Source organism: Plectropomus leopardus, chromosome 2 (genome assembly GCF_026936395.1).
Source record: "Plectropomus leopardus strain MGB_pleo_1.0 chromosome 2, ASM2693639v1, whole genome shotgun sequence".
In the NCBI taxonomy this organism is placed as follows: domain Eukaryota; kingdom Metazoa; phylum Chordata; class Actinopteri; order Perciformes; family Serranidae; genus Plectropomus; species Plectropomus leopardus.
In genome coordinates, this window is record NC_142177.1 from 12790835 (window position 1) to 12805475 (window position 14641).

Below are 14641 nucleotides of genomic sequence, written 5' to 3' on the forward strand. Positions count from 1 at the left end.
ACGTTTGTGTGTGTGTGTGTGTGTGTGTGTGTGTGTGTGTGTGTGTGTGTGTGTGTGCGTGGTCGTACGCGCACATGGACGATGCCCGTGTTCCTCGCAAGCCCTCCGATTCAAGCAGACATAAATGCTATTGATTGTAACTGGGCTGTGATGTGTGGGATATAAAAAGCTTTTCCACCGTTCCACAGTGTAGCAGAGCGAAAACAGAGAAGGCAAGGGGAGGAGAGTGAGGGGGAAAGAAAAAAAAAAGACGGCAAGATAAAGAGACAGAGTGGGCGAGTGAGTGAGTCCGGTAAAGGGAGGAGAGAGGGAGGAGTAGATGAGAAAAGTGAGAAGAGGAGGTAATAGTCATTACTTTGAACTGATGAGGTATTTCAGTGAAGAGAGAAATGAAGGTCATTGATTGTTATCTTTATATTGGCCCCCCCACAAGCACACAAACGCTTGCACACATATGCATGAAAACACACACACATATGCGCACCACGCGCACACATAAATGTCACTGGCTCCCGTTTGCTGAGCTCCTTTCCATCTGATGGGATTAGGTGTAATCTGTTCTAATCGTGCCTCGTGTCATGTGTAAATGGGATTATATCTAACTGCTGCTCAATAACACCAATATGACTGCTGCTGCTGCTGTTGCTGCTGGGAGGCTGAGGCTATACGGCAGCACAACCAATCAATGAGAAATCCATCCACAACATAAACTGTGCTGCTGGCCTCAGGCTGCTCCTGAGAAGAGTCCTTCAGCTCGCACAATGGGAGCACACAGGCATCACCCCGGGCTTTTCAGCAGTGTCAGTAATCAGAAATGGGGCCATGAGGTGACCTCTTCACTTACTTTACTTTTTCTTTCTTCTTTTCTTTGTCTTTTCTTTCAAGTCTTTTTTTCTTTCTTTCTTTTTTTTTTAAATCATGCCTACATCATGTATTAACTAAGGTAAATGTCAATACGGAGATTTATCAATAATTCAAACTACCCTTTTCCCTTCCTTCTTTTCATTTTATTTCCTTCCTTCCTTCCTGATTATAACCTCTCCCCATTCTAGGAAAAGAGCTACCTTTGGCTCATTCGGATCGATGAATATTCAGTTCTGGCATGTGAATCCCTGTTCACACCCCATCTTATACATACACACTCCCCCCTCCCTTTAACCACCCCTCCTCCTTACACTCCTATGTCTGAATTATACATCACTTATCCTAATACATTTACATTCATTAATACTCTATTTCCAGCTGACTAGGTGCTTTACAGTCCAGCCATGTTCTAGAGCGTTCTCTCCATGTAGAGTAGGCCGTCGGCAGGACCCTTTGGAGACAGTCGACGTACATCGCTAATGTTTTAATCAAACACAGCCACTCAGTCATTGGGATTAAACCAACATGAGTCACTGGCTGATTGAGCGATACTGTGTTTGTACGTGTGGGTGTCTGTAAGTGTGTGTGTGTGTGTGTGTGTGTGTGTGTGTGTGTGTGTGTGTGTGTGTGTGTATGTGTGTGTGGAAACAACTGCCTGTGCTCTCCTCACCTGGTTTTTGGCGATGTCGTCAGCCACTCATCGTGTTTCTCAAAAGTGATGAGATATGCAGCAATCTCCTAGAGAGACAAAGAGGAGACAGAAAGGTTATATTCGTGTGTGGATGAGTGTGTGTGTGTCACAGGGAGATAAAACATAACAGGTATTTCCAGATGACCTGCCGATGCCCACAGAGAGTGTGGCACTATCTGATTGCCACGGTGAGGTCTGGGTGCCTGATTGGTCACAGAGCAGCCAGTCAGGAGACAGATATAAAGGACAGACCCTTAGGGCCAACAACCAATCACGCTCACCGACACACCGATGTCTCCCTCCACTGGGGAGGAAAAGCTATCTCCTAAATACACACACATGCCACATAAACACACACACACACGCGCACACACACTGGGGTGCAGACCCATACACTCGCTGAGAGAGTGCGCTGATAGGAAAAGTTTTCTTGTACTTTGCAGTTTCACAGTTTCCCGTCAGATAAAGCCTGCTCCTAACTTGATTCTTAATTCCTCCGGCTCTCTTTTCATCTCCTCAGCTCTCCTCTTCCTCTCCACACTGTTTCTATTCTTCTTCCACACTTACATGAATCCAATAAGGAAAAAAAGAAAGTTCAAATCATACAGGTGCATTCTTCCGAGAGCAGGGCAAAACAAAACGTCCATACACACAGACGGAGACACACAGAGATGCAGCCAAAAGAAAACTATTGTTTGTATCTCGGGCTTTTTAAGTTGCTCATGCAATGCCGCCTTTTCCCTTTGCTAGGTGAACTCTCTCACCCCTGGCTTCCTCCTTGAAACATCATTCTCTCTCTCCCTATCTCCGACTCCCATCTCACCCACTTGTTGTGAAAGACTATGAAATGTAAATTGTCCTCTTAAGGCAATCAGTGTTTGAAATGTGGCACAAAGCAATAGTGAAGAAGACATCAACACTCCAGCACTCCTTCATCTGCCCCCTCAGATCAACAGTCCTCCTCTCCAGACCTCCACTCCCTCTCTTCCTCTATCTGTGTGTGTGTGTGTTTTTAGGTATTTGTCCCAGTTTGACATGAGAGCACTTGAGCTCCACACCGATCAGAAGAGATGGAGGGACAAAGAGGGAGAGGGGAAGAAAGGCACGGAGAGACGAAAAGAGAGAGCAGCTGGAGGGTGCTGGCACTTAACTGGATTGTTTTTTTAAGTATCCCCTATTCACTCCTCACATCCCAACCCCCCACTGCCTCATCCTGCATTTATATGTGTGTTTATATACATATATGTGTGTGTATGTGTGCGTGCGTGTGTGTGGAGGGACCTGTCATCACACCCTTAATAATAATCACGATCAAGCAGGCCACTGTTAATGTCGGTCTGAGGCCCATAAAACTTTTTAGCCATAGCTAGGCACAACACTACACACACACACACATACACACACACACACACACACACACACGGAGTGCCTCATTCATTTATGCATCTATTCATTAGCTGTGACAGGCAGCCACCTCTCCTCCTCCCAAACCACTCCGCAGCAAGTCAATATCCTATACGGCCTCTACAGCCCTGGCCAGGCACTCGGGCTCCCCTAGTGACTGTCAGCCAGTGGGAGGCGGGAGGAGAGAGGAGAAGAAGAGAGGAGACGAGGGGCTGGGAGAGACAGAAGGATGGGAGGATTAAGAAGGAGGGAGAGAGACTTGCAATTAAAGGCCTGCCCCATAAGAGCCATTAAAAAGCCAGAAACAGAAGAGTCAGCTGAAATGGCAGCCTGACACACACACACACACACACACACACACACACACACACACACACACACACAAAAACACACCCACATATACACACTCTCACTGCAGACACACACTGCTGCTCCCTCCCTCACCAGCACACACACACGCCCATGTGAAGAGTGACAGAAGTGAGATGGTGAAGGTCGATCCTCAGGAAGTCACAGTTATTTTCCCCGTGGAAACCAGTGATAGAGCGCTTTGAGCATGCCTGGCGACACACTGACCCTTTAGGAATACTGTGAATGTGTTAGTGTGTGCGTGTGTGTGCCGTGCCAGACACAGGGACAGGGACAAGTGTCTTTCTCCAGGGATCTAGTCTAGAAACCCAGACGTTCTGCATGTCTGTGTGAGTCAGTGTAATAATACATTACGACAGGCCCAGCTGAATGCACACACACACATGCACACACAGTTTTCCCAACACACACCTATTCCTGTCTATCTGTGTGTATGAGAGAAAGTGAGAAAGAGAGAGAGTTACTTAAGAAATATCTAACAAAGCAGACAGCATGAGTGGGAAGTTAGATTGGAGCGAGCGATGCAGTTGGGGAAATCAGCCTCCCACTCACGCATCACTGAGACCATCTCCCTCCAAGAAACTGGTGGCATGTACAGAAAAGCAGACAGACAGACACACACGCGCACGCACAAACACATTCGCATACACTCACAGGCCTCAGGGAGATTTCCAGAGGAGGGCGGGGAAGAGGGGGGGTGGGGGTCGCCTACACTGCAACAGACTTATCCAGGAGCTTTCCCCAGGGAGATTCCGTTATAGGGTCTAGCCACAGGCTAGTGTGTGTGTGTGTGTGTTTGTGTGTGTGTGTGAGAGGGAGAGTGCGTGCATGCGTGCACGTTTGAAGTCTAATGATGAGCATCACCCCGACAGAGATCTGGGGAAAACAGAGTTGTCTGTAAACTGGAACTGTCACATCCATTCGAAATGCCTCAAATGAAGGCTGTCGCTGGTTTCTCACCACAGAAATCATTTGGCATCGAACAGTTTATTTTGGCGGCACGGGGAGGTAGCAAACTGAAATGTCCTTTTCAACTACAGAATCCTTTTCTGCCTTTCTCCTTGAGCGCGGTAAGTCTTGTATACATATATGGGGGAAAGAACTGCATTAGCATTACCAGGGGAGGTCTGCTGATGCTGTAATTTGTTCCAGAGCACCTCCACCGGTTCTCTACTTCCCAGAACAACCCTGTCAGTGTCTGACGTTGATAGACACTCTATCCAAAATTGCCTCCCGCTTTTTATGATTTTATTTTTTTTTCGCAGAGTGCAGGCTTCTGTGTTTGTTTTTTTTTTGTTTTTTTTTTATTCCAAGCACTATCTCCACCATTAGTTTAACCTACATTTTATTGATTTTGGTCTATTTTTAAACACATCTCCTTCAAAGGCTCATCATTTAAATTAAACACAACAATGACAATTTCATGCTTAACCTACATACAATTTGATTTGAACTGTAATAATCAATAATCCATTAGAATTGAGAGGTGTCCGTAGGCATTTCATTATCCACAGTTGTTGCCAGAAATGTGTCAAGGCCGATCTCTTAGAATCACGACCTGTAATATTTAAGCAGTACTGAGTGACCTCTAAAATCACCAAGGTCATTGAGCTGTGGCTGCTTTTCTGAAGACGCTGGACTTATGGTATTTAACTGATGTACCATGTCTTTCTAAACCTAACCAGGTTATTTTTGTACCTAAATCTAATAAAGGTGAAAGTGGAATCTAAAACAACTGCAACTGTTAGGATAGGACGCATCAGAGGGACACTTTTGTCTTGGGGACTGTCATCAATGGGGACCAGCTGAGCAACAAGGGGGAAGCTCTGCTCCTGGCCGAAGGGGGAGCTGCTGCTGTTGGGTGCAGAGCTCTCCGCCTTCTGTCAGAGCTCTGACTGCAGCTCAGAGGCGGCAGCGGTGCTGAATCTGGGTCTGTTTGCGGTAGGCTGCGCTTCCAACTGATATAGAGGCATCAGTATTAAACTGAGACTGTTTCAAAAGCGGTAAAAAGTACTTGTTTAATAGCAGTACACTTCTGTGTACTGGCACAGTTGGTGTTCACACCTGATGCATAGCATGAAGCATACCAGAGTACACATGAAGCCTACACCTGTTCAAGTGGACCTGGGCACAAATCAGTGTACTGTGCCAGGGTATCATACACAGTGTTCACACTAATCACGCAAACTGGACTTTTTGGTGTACTTGGATCCGTATTTGGGTCCCTCATGTGAAAGCCTCCTTAATGGTGTGATACGGAGCTATGTGTAATAGAGTGTGTGTAATGTTAGGTGTGGCAATCCCCTTCTAACCCATATCTATGTGGCTAAAAATCACAGATAACGGCCATTTTAATGGGCTGATAACATGTGAATTGGATGTGAGTTAGTTGTGTGTTCAGCTTTAAGCTAACATAAATGATGCGACGCCTGACCAATAATGTCTTGTTTGCACTGTGTTCCTCTGACCTGGCTAATTAAAATGTGTAGCTCTCGACAGAAAGAGAGCCAAAAAATGAGTTACGACAAGGATAATTTTGTTCTGTTCTAGCAACACAATAAAATTTCATCAAGTCTATTGTAAACCAGAGCAATAATGTGTAGTTTGTATTATATTCCCAAACTGCCTCACTCCCCACTGTGTGTTACTTTCAACAGCCTTTATATTACCTCCACTGGCTAATACAACTGCTTAATGCTGTTTCCATAACAACTGTTGCAAAGCCCCTGATCAGAATTCCTCTCAAGCTTGCCTTGTGTTTATCATATAAACACCTCATCACACACTGGGCAACACACACATGCAAGTCCGTGGACATAAAAGACTTGTACACACATGCATACAAATGGGCCGTCTATTAATACACAAAGTCGCTTGTGTGGAAAATATAAATAAATAAATATAAAACTTGCCCCGGCTTTCTCTGTCTCTCCTCTCAGTGACACACACACACTGCACGGACAACAGATTGGTGTGCGCACACACATGCACACACACATTTAGTGCCGGTCTACTATTGGAGGACAAGGTCTGACCTTCAGAGGGGACCCACCCCTGTCACCTGGCTGGGAGAGAGATATGAACGTTACATCTGTCTCTGTCACCCCGGCATGCACTTGAACATACAAGCATACAAAAATACCCCCCATGTCAAAACCAAGGCACGGTAGGACGCACACACACATACACACACGAACCCAGAGAGGGCTAGTCTCAGAAGAGTCTCTGTGGTGGCTGCTGCTGCCCATGTGAGTGACGGCTTTATAATGAAATAGTCACTCTCCCCTCTCTTTCACTCCCTCACTCCCTCTCCTTTTGGTTTGACCTCTTTACTTTCTCCCCCCTCTCCTCCTTCTAGCTCACCCAGTTCCCTCTCTTTTTCTGTCTCATTTCCCTCTCATCTCCCTCTCGCCAATATATAGAAGTCCAAATGTTGAAGGTGGCTACACACACACACACACACACACATACACACACGCACGCACACACACACACAGTATGGAAAGTAGCGCAAACTTTTTAGCAGAGACCTGAGAGTAAGGAAGAGTCAGCCCCAATCCACTGAGGGAACATCAATCATATTTTTCTAAGACTTCCTCTCTTGCGCACACCTTACCTGTCCTCTTCCTCCTGTCTTGTATTTGCATTTGAGGAGACGGCCCCCACTCTCTCAGCAGGAGGGTGAACACATCAAAGACGGCAACAGGTGTGTGGTGTCAAACACAATGCCAGGACCCCCGTTGCGCTAGGGCGTCTTTGGATAAAGCCTGTCAGAGTCCTCAAAAACCCCCACAAAGTGAACCAAGAAAGGGGTGCACACAAACACACACATACACACACACAAATGGAGGTATATTTGAAATCTCTAATGATGAATTTGTGTTTGCCAGTGGGAGGCGGAAGAAGACAGAGAGAGAGAGAGAGAGCAAAAGTGAGAGAGAGGGTGAGGGGGGTGTCTCAATGAAGGAGTCTCCAGTGGTTGTGTTAACCCCTGATGCCTCATCTCACTGTGAGTCATTCTGCCCTCCGAGGCTCGTCTCTGCTCAGCTATTGTTGATGTTATTGTTATTGAGGAGGTTTGGTATGCTAAGGAGAGAGAGACAGAGAGAGAAAGAGAGAGAGAGGTAGTGGGAGAAAGAAAGCGAGAGAAAGAGAAAGAGTGTGTGCCACCTCTCATTGGCATAAATACTTGTTTACAACAAGACATAAATTGGCACTCTGTCAGTCAGTCTCTCTATTTCTCTCCTTTAACTCCCTTACTCTATTTCCCTCTCTTTCTGTCTCTCTCTCTCTTCCTCTCTCCCTCTGTGCTGCTAAGCGTATTACAACACTCCCTGGTTCAGCCCTCTCTCATTACCATATTCTAATTACATTCGTTAAGGGGAGCATTTGGGAGTTTAATGAATAAATTTGAAAGATGGGTCTCCGTGGCGATCTTTAGGTTTGTCTCCTCCTCAACCAACTGAAGATGGGAGCACACGCTTGTGTGAGCGCACGCGTATGTTTGTGCGGTGAGGTTACGCACCTGTTTCGGTATGCCCGTGCGCTCTCAATAAATATCACTGGAGCTCCATTTCAGAAGAAACAAACAAATCTAGTTAACGGCTGGAGCTCACGTGGAGTCCTCTCTATCTCTCTCTCTCTCTCTCAAAAAAAAAAAAATCAATTCAGAATTCTTGTTTGTCTCCGCCAAATAAAGATTTCATGTCATTTGTTTGTTGTTTTGGAAAAGACTCGGAGCCACCCATGTTGAAGTCATGCATATTTAACTCTCCTCAAGCCTCAAAAACAAACTGGCAAAGACAAGCATCAATTTACAAATACACAAATTGTCTGCAATCTGGGGTTTATCTATTCTATTGACATCAGACCTGCAAGGCTTCATACTGGGAGATGGGCAGGTGGAGTTAAAACAATCATAAGCAAAAGTAAACATAAAAGGTTATCAACCCTGCTCTGGTGACTGGCTTCCACTGTTGTGCAGTTTGATCTGTGTCTGCCTAGGACGAAGCCCTGGGCTGTAGACCTGAATCGACTGTTATTATGGGCCTTGCACTCACTCTTTCAGGGTATTGCAAAATGTGATATACCTTTCACATGGTTTAATAAAGGAGTCCCAAATGCATTCCCAATTCTGATGATTGCCAGCTTGTGCTTCAGGGAGTCAAGGAGTGACTGAGTATACTTCACCTCTTGCTCATAAATAACACGTTTCAAGAGCTGACAAAATGATGCGCTTTGACTTGGCCAACTGCCATTGATTACTGACAATTAAACAACAACACCAGCAACACAAAAAAAGCAGAATCCAATTTAACCCCTTCCCCACAGAAATCACTTTTACTGCGATTGCACTTGATTAAAATGATGGGTTTTTTTTCTTTGGCTAAATACATTATTTTTGAAATCCCAGAGAGGCTTTACTCATTTTGTTGCTGTCATAACCACAAATCAGGAGTCAGCACAATTTAGGCAGCGTCTGGAACGTCTTTATTATATCTTGTGGTAAAAAGTATGGATTTGTTTCTTTTTGAATTCAGTTTGACATAATCCATCTTGAAATTTCTCCATGCATCAAAGACAGACTGTACGCATCAATAGCTAACAAAATACACAAACAGTGAGATGCTGTAAGTGATCATATCTGATGAACATGCAACATTTGCCATAAATAGCTTAAAAGTGCACGGTATAGCATATCAATAGATCCAAAGGGGCTCCTCCTCACTGTTGCTACAGTATATTTACAGTGATGATACACTGCACAGGGTAGAGCCCAGTGTCATCACCCTCACTTCAAGCACTGTGACTCATGCAGTGGGCGCAAAAGGTATGTTAGCTATCTTTAAACTTCTATATAATGTAAGATACATGTATATAAATAAATAACAGGGGGGGAGATGAGAAATATAACCAACGTTTTTACAGCTTCACAGCAGCCATTTCCATTTGTATTATCGTTGGAAACTATCATGACCTTTGCGAGACATTTTGTTTGCTTGAATCCAGTTTGTTTTCAACCATTAAATGTGTATCGTGCTGGCAAAGCCATTTAATAATTACTCTAATTTAATGCACTTTTAGAGATTGAAGAGGAGACAGACATCAGTCATTGCCTGCCAGGCTGTCCTGGTAACTTTCCACCTCATATGAACTGTAATGGACTGTGACTTTCTAGTTCCAACATTGCAATGACACCTTAGAGCAGACGGGGGCCGGAGCTTATGCAGCCTCGCTGAGAAAAGAAGATGATGCTGATGTTGTGTATTGGACAATGTTAAGACTTGAGAGCTGGCAGGCTACATATACAAACATACTGCCAGACATATATGCTGCCAACAAGAGGCAATTATGCAGTTAGGATTAACACTAGGTAATACTTGTTTTTGGGACGGGAAAACTTGCTGTTGCCATGTTTTTCCTGTCTGCTGGAGAAGGGAGTGAACACTTCCACTGAATAACAATCTAATTTTTGGGACGGTGTGATTTTGCTCCAAGTATTACAGAGGAATTTCAAAGAGGACTGCAATACCGTTAGCAAAAAACTTTCTCTGTCAAACACCCAAAGGCATGAAAAGAACACTATTCTCAATCTCCGTCACTTGGCCAAGAAACAAGTGAGATGCTCTTCCTCTTATATTAGGTGTTCATCATCCCTCCCACCCACATACTGCTTCATACTGTACATTCAAACAATTAAATATATGCACTGTCAGTATGCAAATGCGGTATCAGTATCCCTTATATAGTTGCCTCCTTGGAGTACAAGATGATGGATGATATATTACAGCTGAGCTGGTCTTAGACTAATGACACAGCTGCATTACAATACACAGCTTAGTACACGGCTAATATTGTGTATGCACAGAGACAGAACACGCACATTCATATACGCGCACGTAAATGCCACCTTGTTTAATCCCCCAGGAATCAGTGAAATTTGATTACCGTGACTTTTACAAGCACACTCCATATGAGAGTAGACATTCCATACATCAGCAGGAGGGAGGAAGAAGAGGGGAGAGACAGAGAGATGGTGAAATACGTGATGCTGGATGGAACTACAGAAACACTGGACACACACGGTGGTCTCCTGAGTGGAATGCAACACACACACACACACACACACACACACACACACACACACACACACACACACACACACACACACACACACACACACACACACACACACACACTGCCTGCACACAGTGGTTCACACTATTGTCTATTACGATAAATGTATGAAAGGGTATATTTGCCAGCAAATGTATACATCTCCCAGGGTAAATCTTGTGAATGTGTACATTTCCAGGATAATGTTAGTACAAAATGCTAGTCACAGCATCATGAGACTCCCAGCTATCTTGCTATTTTTTTTGGAGGGGGGGGGGGTAATATGTCGTAGGTGGCTAATTTACTGCCTTGGCAAGGCTCCTTGAAAATATAAAAGATCTGTGAGATACGAGAAATCCAATTGAGTAACATTATAATGTCAGAAAAACAGGAAAAGATCATATTTGTGTTTGGTATGTTTTTTGAATGCATACCAGCACACTGACCTGCATCACAGTTTGATCACTGTATGAGGATTGAGGCAATTTGAGGCAATTTTATGGCATGTATGCAGCTCAACGTTGGAATGTAAAGGAGAACAGGGTTGGTTGTCACATTGTATAGATCTCACTCCCGTGAGGGTGTTGTTTAAAAATATTGATACTGATTTTTTCAGAAGTGAGGTCAGAGGTCACCTACAGACACTTAACATTAACACCTAAGACACTTGACAGTAAGGTGAGACTTATGATATTTCTCATGGCAAAATGTAAATATTCAGGTGGTCTGTGTTTCTCTTCTAGGCTTTTACATTATGGGTTTATAATAAAACAATTATTACCATTAAACAGTATAAAGGGAGAACTATGTTTTTCTTAGCTAGGCTACAACATGTGGTTGTTAGATTAGTCACTAGAAAAAAAACCCAGCTGGGACTGCTTGTCACAGGAATAAAAAAGCACTGATAGAAATTGCTTTTTTTGCTTTTGTTCTCTCGCTGCATGAGCTGGTTAGATTGTTACATTTCAATGAAAAATTTCAATGAAATTAAACTTTTTAAATTAAGATCGCCTCAATTTTTAAAAAGTAAGATAGGGACAACCAAATAAAAGGCAAAAAAGAAAAGAAAAAGAAACATGAAATGTGAAATAGATAAATGCTATTGATGCAGAAATGAAACCAGTGGAATGCACCCAGAATTCATGCTGAGTGAAAGTATTTGAAGGTTGGGCTACTATTCACAATTCAGTGTTATGTTTGGTATGGTGCAATTGCCCAGCTGATCTGCTTTCAGATAGGTTTGACTGAGCATTCTGAGAGATTTTAAATTTATCCACTAAATATGTGACATAAAAGAAAAGCTGTTGTAGCAGCTCCCGCCCACTGTTGCTGCTGGACAACTCCGTAATCCTTACACAACAATGAAGCAGTAACAATCGTCTGTAAAACCCTCTCAAATGACTCATGTAGAACTCATACCGTCTCAGGTGTCCACAGATTTGCTCAGTGAAAATAGAACACGTTATTTTTTCCTGTAAAATATTGCTAAATGATTGTGCACCTGGAGACTGACAGAGTGAGCACCAGCAAATAAGCACAAGTAAAAAAGTGGCCATCAGGGTAGTGCTACCTTTGTTTTAAAGCTTCAAACTAGATAAATACATACCTAGACTTGAATTTAACAATTGTACGAATATTGTGAGAAGGACTTCAAGATATTTTGATGTTACTTTTTCTTTTTTAAATAATGTTGGACTTTTGTGCTACTATTTGCCAGTGTTGTAACAGTAGTTGTTAGATTAGTCACTAGCAAAAAAAATCCCAGTTGGGGATGCTTATCGCATGCCATGTTTTCTTTAGGGATAGTTTGTCACATGTATTGTTCTTTATATTGTTCTAAAAGGATAAAAAAATGTACTCATAGCAAATATTTTTCTTCTTATGTCTTTTTGATGTATGAGCTTGTTAGGATAATGCATTTCAATGGAAAATTTCAATGAAACTTTCAAAGGACAACAAACCAACTACTTACTCCACAGTGGGGATGGTTGCTACAGGTGCACAAGATGTTTATCTCTCATGTAGTCAAGATTTTGGAGAAACATCTGATGCACTTCCATCTCTGTAAAAACATGTGAATATGGGCAAGACTGCTTCAAAATTAAAGTCTTTAATTGTGAAACAAAACTCCATGAGGCCAAATACCAGTTGATGAACACTGTTCACAGTGTGCAGTAAACACGGCAGGAGAGCTCCATGATAATATGACTTCTCAACTCATTAACAGGGAAACACAGAGATGAACAGATTTACCTTGAGAAATGCTACCACTGAATGTTAAATATTAACCAACGCTGTGGTTGATAATTTACATTTACTGCTAAATATTCATATTTATGGTTTCCCATGTACACATTATGGTTATCAAATCAAATATACAGAGTCTACACTGATAACGAGTGAAAAGAAATCAAAGCAAGTGAAGCTGACATTCCTTATCATTATATTGTATTCTTGCTCAGCAATAAATAACATTGATTTTGCAATTAAACGACCACATAATCTTCCCAGTTTTAATTAAAAATAGAGCTGCAGCCTGCAAGTGGCCATTAGTGGGTTGAAGCCTATGAGGCCAGCACACTGAGATCCATGAGATATCAACAAAACTGACAATTTGACCTCACAGCAACTTTATAGAGCCTAAACAAATGTGGTCTGATATTCGTTTGTGGCCCCTTTGCAAATAGGTCTGTGAAGTTGATTGCTTTAGCATTAAGTAGTTAGTTTGCACATACTCTCTGCCAACTTCATTTTTGTGTCTTGTACAAATGTTTTCTTAACTGTTTGGATTAGTCACAAGGTAGGCAGTTAATAATGCTGTGTGTAAAATTTACAGAGGCAACTTTGCACAGAAAACACAAGGGGACACTCATTGGAGAACATCCCAAATATTTGTGAGAATTGTGGTTTTTCTGACTTCAAGCATATAAATATTATGTTGCACTAGAAATAAGAGAGCCATAATCTGCCCAAATATGCAGTGTGGAAAAATTCTGTAGAGACTGAATCAACATTATGCCAGCAACAGCAAAAAAAAAAAAAAGAAGAAAAAAAACCCATAAAATGTGAAACAGATAAATGCTATCGATGCAAAAATAAGAACCAGTGGACTGCACACTGAATTCATATTGAGTAAAAGTATTTGAGGGTGAGCTACAATTCACAAGTTACTGATCAATATGTTATGTTTGGTATGGTGCAATTGCCTGTCTGATATATTTTCTAAGAGGTTTGACTGAGCAGTCAGAGAGATTTTGAACATATCCACTAAATATGTGACATAAAGGAAAAGCTGTTGTAGCAGCTCCTGCCCACTGTTGCTGCTGGACAACTCCGTAATCCTTACACAACAATGAAGCAGTAACAATCGTCTCTAAAAAACCTCTCAAACGACTCATGTAGAACTCATACCGTCTCAGGTGTCCACAGATTTGCTCAGTGCAAACTGATCACGTTAATTTTTAAAGTAAAATATTGCTAAATAATTGTGCACCTGGGTAAAAGAGTGGCCATCAGGGTAGTGCTACCTGTGCGGACTAAACAAATACATGCCCAGACTTGAATTAAACAACTGTACAAATATTGTGAGAAGGACTTCCTGAAATTTTTATGTTATTTCTTCTTTTTTAAAATATTGTTTCACTTGTGCACCATTGTTTTCCAGTGATGTAGTTCTCGGGATTAGTCTCATGATCAAAACCTTTTCAAAGGCCTCAGTCTCATCTCACAATCAACCGCATATTTACTTGGTCTTGTTTTGATCTCAGACAAAGAGGATTCTGGATTTTATTTTGAGATTGGTCAAGACCACGGCTCTGGGGACATCACTAAATTGCCTGTACAAAAAAGGATAATTGAATAACAATGGCTAAGTTTGTTTATATTATATTAACAACGGAAAATTCCCACACATAAAATGCAGTCACTTCTGCAGTGAATTTTTTCAACAGGCCACTTCTCATTGCACACTTACAGATAAATATATATTCAGTATATGGCAATAAAAAGGAGTGAATGAAAAGGAATCTTTATTTGTTTACTGGTTTTAATGGGGTTTCTTTTTAATGGGGAAGCTGATCTTTCAGATCAATTTGAGGAGTGCCCATGGTTTGTATTTTGCACATTTTATCGTGTGTGTGTCCAGCAGTGTGTGACCTACACTGATCTGGTCTTGGTCTTGACTTGGTATCAATCATA

General features: G+C 42.3%; 1 protein-coding gene across 8 annotated transcripts in view; it reads right to left on the minus strand.

Moving 5' to 3' along the window:
- The window catches only part of LOC121953960 (calmodulin-binding transcription activator 1-like), a 70094-nt gene that overhangs the window by 30094 nt on the left and 25359 nt on the right, over window positions 1-14641 (minus strand). For all 8 annotated transcript variants that reach the window (XM_088085476.1, XM_088085481.1, XM_088085488.1 and 5 more), the window contains one exon: window positions 1535-1602. In XM_088085476.1, the coding sequence (XP_087941602.1) occupies window positions 1535-1602 (68 nt within the window). The remainder of the gene's footprint in view (window positions 1-1534; window positions 1603-14641) is intronic.